Genomic DNA, 13,037 nt, shown 5'->3' on the forward strand with positions numbered 1-13,037 from the left:
AAGCATGAAACCTGAGATCCTGCCCTTGCTCCAGTCACCACGTTTCCTTTCACACGAGGGATGCATCCCTCTGCCACACACTGTGCAGACCCTCAGGCGCTGTTGCGCTGGCTGCTCCTAACCCCATACTTCTCTTTAATCCTTATCTCCTCCCATTTCACCCTCCACCATCTCCAAAGTGATCTTTCTGCAACCTAGCCGTGTTGATGTCACCTCTCTGATTAAACCCTTCACCTCCTTCTCACAGCCAGTGGACTCTGCTGAGACTGCTGTGGGCAGCAGTCAGCGATTTCAGCAGTTGGCCTGGCCTGCCTTTCTTCCTTCTGCTCTCACCACTCACCCACCTGCAGCGTGCCTCTAGCTATTCCTGACTCCAGGCAGCCTCCCAGAGGCGCCTTTTCGCATCTCCATGCCTTTGCGTGTGCCCTGCCCTCTGCCTGGATTCCCTTCTGCCTCCCTCCTGCATTAACCCCCACTTCCTTCCCTCCTTCAGCTGAATGTTAACTTTGAAATACTACCCCCTTTGGTCCTAAAACTACATAATACCCCATTGGAAGCACTGGATTCCAGGTGTGCTGATGACTCGCTGTCCTCCCAGCCCCCAGAGAGAGAGTACGCTCCTGCCTTGAAGGCAGTGATATCCAAGGCCAACACTTAACACTGGACCACTCCCATAACCCTGATAAGTGTCTGCAGACCGATTGAGTGCTGTATAACCCTTCACTGATCACGGTGTGTGTGGGGGGATGTTTGTAGGGGACTGTGTGTGTATGTTTTAACCTTGAGGAAAATGTGTCACTTATCACATGTTCTAACTCCTCTGAATCCTCTAGCCTTACACCTGCCTTCTTTTTGGCTATTTTTCTTCTTAGGATTCAAGAAGAGAGAGACACAGGTGTATGTTGGCAATCTCCCGCTGGATATCTCTGAGGTATGCTTCACTCTCTGTGAACGGTTGCTTCTTATCTTCTTTGGTCTCCCCCATATGACTTAAACCTGCCAGTAACAGTTTTACCAGTTTTAAAAGGTATTTTAGAGCTACGAATGTGCAAGCAGTCGCTGGTTGGTGACTACGCTGACCAGCTCACAGCCAGTTCACGGTTTGCCTTGGACTGCCCACTTTTAGTGTGGAGCATCCTGCATCCGACCATCCATGTAAACCTGGATGGGTGGTCACCCTCCTTGTCGCTTTGAATGGAGGGGCAGCGGTGAGGCAGCTTCCCTTTAGGAAGGGAGCCTTGTGAGGGTTCAATTACCGATCCTTTGGTCATAGGGAGCAGTGGGGTCTCAGCCAAGAAACTACACTCATTTCACTTTGAAATGAACCAGTTCAGTCAGTTGGCTGTGTACTTAGTAGAATATAAACAACCATATTTGACCCCTGGAATCTTCCTGTCTATTTGGGCAGACCAGACCACCAAACCTGAAATAATTATTGAACAACGTAAGTACTTAAAATTTGTAATAAGTGCATTTGAAGTACAGATGAAGAGAGAACGGAAGTGTAATCTACTGATTTGAAGCATCCCCTGCCTTTTTAATTTTTGGGGAGCATTTAAAAATTTGCGAGTAACGCAAAATAATGTGCCTGAGGAGCACTCAGCACGCTAGAAGATAACCTGGTCCTTGCGCTCGAGCTCAGTCTCAGATGAAGGATGAGAGAAACTAACTTTTGTGGAGCCCCTGCTGCATGTCAGACATTTTTTGAAAATGTGCTGGTCTCGTGCCCCCTTGCCAATTAGCTAAACTCAATCTTCTCTGCCCAAATTGTGCCTTATTCCTTTTACACCAGTTACTATATTTTAATTATCAGAGATGCTCCGGGAAATAGGCTAAATACTTCATTAGTGTGGTTTTATTAAATTCTTATAATAACTCTGGGTGGTGGGTGGTATTTCCATCTTGGAGATGAGGCATCTAAGGCTCTAAGAGGTCCCCCCTACGCAAGTACACAGACCTAGTGAGTGGTCAGCCAAGAGTTGAGTCCATGTCCAGTTGCCCCCAAGTACCAAACCACATAATCCATAAGACGTGTAAATAACTCACCATAAAAAGAGATGAATCTATTATGTTTTTATCTGACAAAGAGAGAAGAACATGGTATTGGAGCCCAGAGAATCAAGTAATTCATTTTGACCCAGTGAATTAAACCAAGAGTCAAAGGGGTGGGTTGGGGGATTCTTGGCATCTGAGAGAAGAGAGTACTGGGGCTGATTCCCCTTCCCCTTGTTGGCAGGCTGCTACAACCCATTATTTGACAGTGAGATGAGGGCAGGAGCCCTGCAGGCAGTTCTGCAGTGGTCTTGGGGAGGCGAGGCACTGAGAGGCTCTGCCACCTCTCTCCAGAAGACCCTGTTTCGCAGCCCAGCACCTGGGGCTTGCTTGGCTATGCTGACCCACACTGTGGTATAGGGGGCCTTTGATCCTTGCCCCCTTCACGGGAAAGCAGCAGCCTTCCCCACGGTGCTTTCTTCCAACTTAACAAATGCAGACCAGTCTCATAGGAGAGGACAGACATGAGCTAAAGAAGTAGGTTTTTAAAAAGAAGTTTCTTATTTTAGCATTAATGCCGGACTTCCCTGGTGGTGCAGTGGTTAAGAATCCGCCTGCCAATGCAGGGGACACGGGTTTGAGCCCTGGTCCGGGAAGATCCCACATGCCGCGGAGCAACTAAGCCCGTGTGCCACAACTACTGAGCCTGCGCTCTAGAGCCTGTGAGCCACAACTACTGAAGGTCGCTCGCCTAGAGCCTGTGCTCCACAAGAGAAGACACCTCAGTGAGAAGCCCCCACTCGCCGCAGCTAGAGAAAGCCCTCCCAGCAACGAAGATCCAATGCAGCCAAAAATAAATCAATTAATTAATTAAAAAAAAAACACCACAGAACATAAAAACATTAATGCCTCATCAAGAACCATGCAGTAAGTGTCTGCGACGTTACGCTGCTTGCAGACCAACAGATTAGCCTGCAGCAGTTTCATGGCTGTTGGTAGAAGATGAAAGTCTTGGATCAGAGATGAAAGATGATTTATTATTCATAGCAATAACAGTAGCCAGGATTTTTTACTTTATTAACCTTTCTCTTTTTATTGAGATATAAATCACATACCATAAAATTCATTATTTTAAAGCATAAAATTCAGTGGTTTTTAGTATATTCACAAGGTTGTGCAGCCATCACCACTAATTCCAGAATATTTGCATCACCCCTGGCAACCACTAATTTACTTTCTGTCTCTATGAATTTGCCTATCCTGGCTATTTCATGTAAGTGAAGTCATACAACGTGTGGCATTTTGTGTGTTCTTTCACTTAGTATAATGTTTTCAGGGTTCACATGTTTTATAGCATGTCTCAGTACTTCATTCCTTTTTATGGCTAAAATATTTATATGGATGTACCACCATTGGTTTATCCATTCATCACTGGACATTTGGGTTGTTGCCACTTTTTGGTTTTTGTGAATAATGCTCTGCACATTGGTGTACACGTTATGTGTAAACGTATGTTCCAGTTGTCTTTGGTATATACCTAGGAGTGAAGTCACTGGGTCACATGATAACTCTGTGCCAAACTGCTTTCCAAAAGAGCTGTAACATTTTCACATTCATACCAGCAATGTATGGGGATTCCAGTTTCTCCACTTCCTTGCCCAAATCTGTTATTGCCTGTCCTTTTTTTAAAATAAATTTATTTTATTTATTTAATTTTGGCTGCATTGGGTCTTCGTTGGCTGCTCATGGGCTTTCTCTAGTTTCGGCGAGTGGGGCTACTCTTTGTTGTGGTGCGTGGGCTTCTCATTGCCGTGGCTTCTCTTGTTGCAGAGCACGGGTTCTAGGTGCACGGGCTTCAGTAGTTGTGGCACGCGGTCTCAGTAGTTGTGGTGCGTGGGCTTAGTTGCTCCACGGCATGTGGGATCTTCCCAGACCAGGGATCGGACCCGTGTCCCCCTGCACTGGCAGGCGGATTCTTAACCACTGCGCCACCAGGGAAGTCCCTGTTTGTTTGTTTGTTTTTTTGCGGTACAGGGGCCTCTCACTGTTGCGGCCTCTCCCGTTGCGGGGCACAGGCTCCGGATGCGCAGGCTCAGCGGCCATGGCTCACGGGCCCAGCCACTCCGCGGCATGTGGGATCTTCCCGGACCGGGGCACGAACCCGTATCCCCTGCATCGGCAGGCGGGCTCTCAACCGCTGCGCCACCAGGGAAGCCCTGTCTTTTTATTATTGAGTTGAAAGAGTTCTTTATACATTCTGGATACAGGTCTCTTATCAGATACATGATTTGGAAATATTTTCTCCTATCAGTTGTATTTTTAGTTTCTCTGTAGTGTCCTTTGAAACACAGAAGTTTAATTTTGATGCATTACAATTTTGTTTTTTTCTTTGGTTGCTTGTGCTTTAGGTGCCATATCTAAGAATCCATTGCCTAATCCAAGATCACAAGGATGTACACTTATGCATTCTTTTAAGAGTTTTATAGTTTTAGCTCTCATATTTAGGTCTATGATCCTTTTTTAAAAATTTTATTTATTTTTGGCTGCATTGGGTCCTCGTTGCTGTGTGCAGGCTTTCTCTAGTTGTGGCGAGCGGGGGCTGCTCTTCATTGCGGAGCACAGGCTCTAGGTGCGCAGGCTTCAGTATTTGTGGCACATGGGCTCAGTAGTTGTGGCTCGTGGGCTCTAGAGCGCAGGCTCAGTAGTTGTAGCGCATGGGCTTAGTTGCTTCATGGCATGTGGGAGCTTCCTGGACCAGGGCTCGAACCCGTGTCCCCTACATTGGCAGGAGGATTCTTAACCACTGTGCCACCGGGGAAGTCCTGTGATCCTTTTTGAATTCATACTTCTGGGTGGTTTGAGGTAGGGGTCAGTTTCATTCTTTTGCATGTAGATGTCCAGTTGTCCTAGCATCATTTGCTAAAAAGATTATTTTTCCCCAATGAATTATTTTGGCATCCTTGTTGAAAATCAGTTGACCATAAATGTAGCAGTTTATTTCTGGAGTCTCATTCTATTCCATTGATCTGTATGTCTTTCCTTATGCCAGTACTGCACTTGCTTACTGTCGCTTTGTAGTAAGTTTTGAAATTGATCACACACTTACTCTTGAACCCACTGGTTTGCTTTCTGCCCTCACCAGTTTTCTCAAACTGGTCTTGCTGAGTATATGAGTAGCCTTCATGATGCCAAATGGATTTAAAATCTTCAAATGCCTCTGTTTCCATAATTATGATAGATTGGATAACCTGAAAACCCTCTCACAAGAAAATACTTGGAAATAGAAGCTAAAATATAGGAAATAACCACTTTTAAATACATACCTGACTCCTAAGAAAGTAAGGAAAATTAATAGGGCCCCAAATAAGCAATAACTGAAAACCAGGAGAGTCTGGCCATTGCCCTAGGATCTGTGCCTACCTCAAAACCCAAAGAGTAGATTGGATTATAACAGCCATGTCAGGACAGGAGATGACACTCTGGGCCTATGTGAGGAGGGGAATGGTAACTGACATCCCCGCAAAAGCAGGATTGTTGAAGGGCTGGACCCTTAGTGAAAGTGTGAACCACAGAAACTTTGCTTATTGGCCCAGGGTGGTGTTGAGGAAGTTAATCTGTCTTGGCCTGGATCTGGGGCTGGTAGGGCGAAGCAGTCTCCCCCAGAACATGTAACAGTAGGCCTGATTTCATGTGACTTGGGGTTTAAATTCATATTACTTACAAGGTCTGGGAACCTTCAAGCTAAAATTCAACCTTTGATAAAGTTAAAAACCCAATTCACAGAAAAACATTTAGACTGAATGGAAGGAAACCTCCAAAATCTGATGAAGAGTATCTACAAAAAATACACAGAAAACATGATCACTTGGAAAACAGAAGTATTTTAAAATCAAGAACAAGACATGAGTGCCTCTATCACTTCTGTTTAACATTTTATGCGTTTTCTTAGCTAGAGCAAGTGAGAAAATAAAAAAAATAAGAGGTGTAAGAATTGGAAAGGAAAAAACAAAGCTGTCATTATTTGCAGATGATTGCCTAAGTTGAAGCTTAAAAGACTCTTGGACATGTTAGAATTATTCAGAGTTAAGTTGGTTGAATATAAGCTAAATATACAAAAGTCAATTGTATTTCTATACAAGAGGAACAAAAAATACAAAGAGCTAGAATATAATAAAAGTTGTGCAAGACATATACACAGAAAATTATGAGACTTAACTGAAGGTCATTAAAGAAGACCTAAATAAAGAGATGGATAAGAAGAATCAGTTTTATGATCCTTAAATTGATATATAGGTTCAATGCCATTGTGATCAAAATACCCAAAGATTTTCCAAAGAACTTGACAAGGTGATTCTAAAATTTACATGGATCAGGACAGTCCCATGAATAACTGCACCCTTCTGAAGAAGAATAAGGGGGACAGAGAGGAGAGCAAATTTCCCACTGTAATAATGATGATCTTGATGTGGGTGCATTGCTAATAGTCAACATATAGAACAGAGTAGAAAGTCCAGAAATAGACCTACACATATATGAGCAGTTGGTGTGTGTAACCAGGTGGTATTGTAGATCAGTTGGGAAAGAAGGGACTATTCAGTAAACTGGTTCTGAGACATTTCATTATCCATACAGGAAAAATGAAATTGGGCCTTAACCTTATAACATACATGGAATGGATTCTAGATGGATTAAGGACTTAACAATGTACGGCAAATATAAAAGTTAGGGACACAACTTTGATAGCTTTCCCTTTGAGATCGGGAAAAAGATATGGACACCAGGTATTGCTATTACTGTCAGCATTGTACAGGTGGTCTTGGTCAGTGCAATAGGCAAGGAAAAAGAATAAGAATTGGAAAGGCAGAAATAAGTGTCATCAGTGCAGGTGATATGATTGTGGTAGTAGAAAATCATGACCAGTTATCTGTATTCCCAGCTTGTACCTTGCCCATGAACTCTGGACCTGTATATTCAATTGCCTAAGTCCTTATCTCTACTTGGGCAACTAATAGGCGTTTCACACTTAATGTGTCCAGCCTGCTTCTCCCACAGTCTGCCCCATCTCAGTACATGGCCCAAAACCTGGGAAATATTCTTGTTTCATACCTCATATGTTTTTCACACTTCACATTCAGTCTGTCAGCAGGTATAAGAATACACCTAGAATCAAACAATCTTTTGCATCAGAAGGGAGGAAGAGAATGGAATATCTCTTTAAGTTTGCCAAAATTAACAATGGAAGGATAAAAAGGGAATAAAGACTGGTGACCTCTGGGGAGGGAAGGAAAAAAGGGTAGAAGGGAGATGGTGGCACAATTTCTAACTTACCTTGTATTTCTTTTTTAATTTTTATTTTTTGCACTCAAGATAGTTTTATTCATTGAATATTAAATCAGTATTAAAATCTCACCTCTTTTTAAAGGCATTAATAAAAATAAGACTTTAAGTTTTCTGCAAATAAAAGGTCAATGCAAAAAAATTCCCAGGGCTGCAAAGCCCTGCTCTGTTCTCTAGTAAAGGGATTTCTAAACTGAGGCTGATTTCAATCTCAGGATTCTCCCTGGGGGCCCCAAAGGGAAACAATCAATCAGGAAGGGCTCAGACTTTTCTCCCCATGCAGACATCTTCTCCTGGGACACCCTCTTCTCTGTCCCTACCCACGACGCAAAACCTTGTATTATTGTTTTGACTTTAAAATATGTAAATGTGCCAGAGAAAAGAATCATTCCACGTGACCTCAGAATATGGTATTTTGACTGTAGATCCTCAGCAGGATATACTACAAGCATAAAAAGAACTGCAAAGAAATCTTAAACTTTACTCAATAATTTTGTTGTCTGTAGTAATCCTGGTATTGTTATTTGAACCTGTTACATATTTAAAATAAGATACAATAAGTATTTAATGTTGTTAGGAATAAAGGTTTTCAGCATAAGAGAAAAGATATAAAAATAAAAGAAATTAAATAAAAACTATCTGTAGCTCTTATATATGAGTTAGAATCCATGGTTACAATGATTATTTTCCCTTTCAAAGATACATATCTTCTAACTCTGTTCATTGAAAGACCTTGGTACTCTAACAACCCAGTGGCATTAAGCTTCTACCTGCTAGATTTCTCACTTTAAATACCATTCCCCACTGAAAGGAACTAGGCCTTCTTAGGGAAATGCCTGATTCCAGGTCTGGAGCTGTTATGCCAGAAAGCTAGAAAGCTCTCAAAGGCTATTAGGGTTTGGTTAAAGGGATGGCAGAGGTTGTGATTAGAGGTGAGATAACTTGTTTCTTGGAGCTATGTGCTGGAATGTTTGCAGATGTAGTGATGAGGTGTTCGAGATTTGTTTCAGAACAGCCTAGTGGTAGGGAGCGGTGTAGATGGAATCCTGTAAATGTCCATGACTTAAGAATTTTTTTTTTTTCAGGCAAGGCTTTATTGGGGGTTCGTGCTGTAACACAAAGGAGTGAAAACAAGGAACAGGTGCCCTTGCTCGCTCCTTTTTTTTTTTTTTTTTGAGTTGAGAATTAGTAAGTCTAAGTGATAGGTATATAGGGATTTGTTATACTATTTTCTATGTGTTTGAAAGTTTCCAAATAAAAATAAAAAAGCATAAGAACAAGGGAAAAGGGGGTCCTACAGGCCAAAGATGGGACAATTTGTGTTTCAAAAATACTAATGACTACCTCTGATTAAAACTACTGTGATAAAAAGCAATAATTTGTAGTAATACCTAAAGAAAGCAAAGCTCGCTGGACACGTTGAAGGTAGCAAGACAATAGTTCATTAATATAAAACTTGATAATTAAAGGGAAAGAATAAGTGTTTATTTTGCTTTTCCAACACCAGTGCCATTTTCTCACGCTAGTGGATGAGAAGAAGTTCTTTACAGAGCAACTTTAGCTCATAAATGCCAAAGAAACGATAGAAAATCATCATTCTGCAAACCATAATAAAATACCTATTTCAGACAGTAGTTATCAGAGCATGGTAAATGCATTAGGTAAAATATTTTTTTAAAATACATTTATTTATTTATTTTTGGCTGTGTTGGGTCTTCGTTGCTGTGCGCGGGCTTTCTCTAGTTGTGGCGAGCGGGGGCCACTCTTCGTTACAGTGAGTGGGCTTCTCATTGCGGTGGCTTCTTCTGTTGCGGAGCAGGGCTCCAGGCGCACGGGCTTCAGTAGTTGTGTCTTGAGGGCTCCAGAGTGCAGCCTCAACAATTGTGGCACATGGGTTTAGCTGCTCCGTGGCATGTGGGATCTTCCCAGACCAGGGATCGAACCCGTGTCCCCTGCATTGGCAAGTGGACTCTCAACCACTGTACCACCAGGGAAGCCCAATTAGGTAAAATATTGATGGGCAGTTTTAATCAGGCTGTTACTATCTGAATTTGTTGATTAATTTAGCATCACTAAAAGTAAGACAACCAGATACAAGCCTCCTAAAGCGATATAATATTATTGAAGAGTATCACACCATCTATAAAGTATTCTAGCCAAAAATGTAAATAATAGCATGAAAGCAGCCATAGACAATAAGTAAATGAATGTGCATGGCTGCATTCCAGTAAAACTTTACTTACAAAAAGGGTGGTAGGTTGGATTTGGCCCAAGGCTGTGGTTTCCTGACATCTGCTATTGAAGGCACAAAAATATGGGAGTTTTCTCCTTTCTTTTATTATTTATATATCTATGTATTTTTGGCTGTGCCCCACGGCTTGTGGGATCTTAGTTTCCCGACCAGGGATTGAACCTGCGCCCCCGGCAGTGAAAGCGCGGAGTCCTAACCACTGGACTGCCAGGGAATTCCCTCTTTCATTTTAATTATGGTAAAATTTGACAAGAAGAAAGGTATGGTTTTGCATGATATCTCGAAATGAATGTAGGATTTAGAGTTAGAAGGCTTGGGTTCAAATCCTGACTCTAAATTGGCTGTGTAATTTTAGGGCAGTCACTTAACCTTTCTGATCCTTATTTTATGCTTCTGAGAATGAGGACAGTAATAATGTACACTTCACAGGGTGGTTTTAAAGATCAAATGGAATAAGGTATGTGAAAGTGCTTTATAAGCTGAAAATGCTAAAGCACATACTGCTTGTTCTCACAAAGTGCTTGTTGCTCAGCATCTTATAGATTCATCTGTAATAAACATTAAATATTTAAAAGTAAAAGCAAACTAGAAAATTTGAATTTAAATGTAATGTAAATACGAAGACTGAGAGAAATGAGCTATACATTATGCATTTCTCTTTTCCGAAGCCAACAAAGTGACTTTAGATTGGTAAAAGCTGCTTTTAACAGAAGATGGTCTAAATATATTTTTCCGAAGTAGAATTTTCTAGGGAAACATTGGTTTTCATCACAGGTGTGGGATTTATAGTGGTAACGTGCTGGTGGGGGAGCTGAGGAAGGAGGAAGTGGAGGAGCGCAGGTAGGTGTTGACAGGGAGGCCCGAGGGGAAGCCTTTGCGGTGGGCAGCAGGAGCGCATCCGTGACCTGCAAGAAAGCATTTTCAGTAGAGCAGGAACATGGCGAAACTGCAGGCAGCCGGGAGGGAGTGGGCGGGGAGGAAACGGAGGCATTAAGCAGACACGGCTCTTTCTACACCTTTGGCAGAAAAGTGAAAAAATAGGGTGTTGCTTAAAAGGGCATCAGGGTTGGGTAGATGCTATCTCAGAAAAGGGAGGGCAGCCCAGGGGAAGGAGTGGGACCAGGGTCCATGGGGAAGGGAGGCAGCCTGAGGGCAGGCATGAGGGAGAGTTGAATGTGGGATGGAGAAATGTCCAGGGACGGGAGGTGGCCATATACCCGGCCAGTGGAGGCCAGGCTGCAGTGAGCAAAGTGGGGAGGGGAGCCTTGCAGAGAAGGGCGTGGTGGATATGAGAGCTCCCTCAGAGGCTGACCAGCGATGGTGTGTCCTCCCTCAGTGCACTGCCCACTCCGGGCTTTACTTTTACCCTCAGACTTCACTCCGCCCCATCTGTTAGAGATCACGCATTTACAAACTATAAGCTCCTTGAGTGCAAGGCTTATGTCAAATTCAAATCAGTATCTCCTGTAACACTCAGCATAACGCTGTGTGTAACCCATGTTTGCTGAATGTCTGTAGGATGTGTGAGGGAAGAAATGAAGGGAAATTGCCACGATTACAGGACTGAGTCAGCAGGGGCAGTTGGCCTTGCATGGTTGGTTTGGTTAAAGCAAGCCTCCCCACCTAGGTACCGATGAAAGGGAGATAGCCAACATTCCTAATAACTTAAAAGTCACTTCCTCCTGGGAGCCCACCGTCTCCAAATTTGGGTTAGATACCCATACTGTGTGCTCCCGGAGGCATGTGTACTTCCTCATTATGGCATTTTTGCACCTCTGGTGAAATGGTCTGCTTACTTGATTGACTCGTCTGTACCCCACACGTCTGTTGAGCTTCAATTGAAGGCAGGGCTCATATCTTTCTTGTCTCTGTATTTGCATCACTGAGCACAAAGCCTGGCACGCTCAGCACATCATAGGTTCTCATCAAGTATGTGTTCAGTTGATTACAGATTAGCTGATTGGGGATCTGAAACATTGAGAACTGATTGTAAGTATTGTCTCTGGGTCTCTTTCTCTTTTAAACCCTGCCATTGTAGGAGGAAATTCGGTGCCTTCTAAAGGACTTCAACCCTCTCCATGTCCACAAAATCCAGAATGGCTGCAAATGGTAATGACTGTTCTTCCTTTGTTTTCTTTGGGAAGCAACTCCTTTCCTCTTTGTCCATTTTGCTGATGCAGTGATGTTACAGACTAGCTCAACAACTCCCAAAGCCACACCCACTGCGACTTGGCAGAGTGACATTTGGGAAACCCCCTTTCCACATCCAACCCTCTGACTTGGCAGCTAATGCTGCCTTATCCATACAACCTTGGTTTGGAAGTCCAGAGACCTGGGTTTGCTTTTGGTCATGTCCTTGCTCTGTTTTCTGACTCGAGGCAAGTTACTGCACCTCCCTCAGCCTTGGTTGCCCCTGAAATCTGGACCTACTCATATTTTCCCTTTCTTATTTTCCAGGCAGTAAAAGGGCTTTGAAATTTTGTGGGGAGCGGTGTGAAGGAAGCCCAGAGCCGTGCCATATGTTATACGGTGATAGGGTCAGCATGTGTCTCCTGATCCCCAGGACACCCAGGACAGGCTGTCCCACTGCCCGTCCCAGCCCAAGTGTGGATGTCATTGTGGCCTCCTGGTGTATTAGGGTCAGCCCAGCTCCTCTCCTGTCCCCACAGAGGGGAGAGGAGACTTTTCCTAGGCTTGGGCTTGGTGCCCTCCTGTGGCTCTGTTCTGAGCCGGGCTCAGAGCTGCCCTCTCCTTCCTTTACAGCTTCGCATTTGTAGATGTGGGCTCCATGCAGAAAGTGGCGCTTGCGATCCAGGAGCTGAATGGGAAGCTCTTCCGCAAACGGAAACTGTACGTGAATTCCAACAGAAGGTCTCCCAAGAGGACCCTTGATGTGACTGAGTGGACCCAGGAACTGCTGGTAGGTGTCTGGCCTCTCTGCGCTCTGGTTTGCTCTGTGCTCACTCTTCAAAGCTTGGCCGACTTTGCTTTCTGTTCTTTCCTCCTCCTTGCATCCCAGTCGTACTGTGGACAGAACAGGGGCTGGGATGAAATTCGGGAACTTTTATGACCTTTAACGGTGGGAAGCAAGGTTAGCATGGAAAACTTGGAATTTTGAAATGAAAGGAAGGCTGTATTCTTAGCAAGGACAAAAAAAGGGTTATTAGGCAATTCAGTCAGGGCCTTTTCAACGTGGGTTATGGAAATTGAGGCTTTTACTTGTTTAACGTAGCAGACATGAATCGAGTATCTGTTGTTTGCACAGCCTTGTTCTGGGTGCTGGTGTGAGGGTAAGTAAGACAAAAGTGAATAAAATCTGGTCCTTCCTGGCAGGAAGACAAATGTGAGGTATTGCAAGGGGAGAGTTAATGGTGGGTTAGCGCCTGGTGGGGGCTGCCTTTGTGGACAGAGACGAGAAGGCCCGTAACTAAGCCCTGGGAGCTTCCCTCCGGTGAGG

At 43.7% G+C, this 13,037-nt stretch overlaps 1 protein-coding gene across 1 annotated transcript in view; it reads left to right on the top strand.

The window, feature by feature from the left end:
* The window catches only part of TDRD10 (tudor domain containing 10), a 55,019-nt gene that overhangs the window by 4,762 nt on the left and 37,220 nt on the right, over positions 1–13,037 (top strand). The window contains exons 4-6 of the mRNA XM_065888414.1: positions 873–931; positions 11,619–11,689; positions 12,344–12,500. Coding sequence (XP_065744486.1) covers positions 873–931; positions 11,619–11,689; positions 12,344–12,500 — 287 coding nt within the window. The remainder of the gene's footprint in view (positions 1–872; positions 932–11,618; positions 11,690–12,343; positions 12,501–13,037) is intronic.

This window comes from Phocoena phocoena, chromosome 1 (assembly GCF_963924675.1).
Source record: "Phocoena phocoena chromosome 1, mPhoPho1.1, whole genome shotgun sequence".
NCBI lineage: Eukaryota > Metazoa > Chordata > Mammalia > Artiodactyla > Phocoenidae > Phocoena > Phocoena phocoena.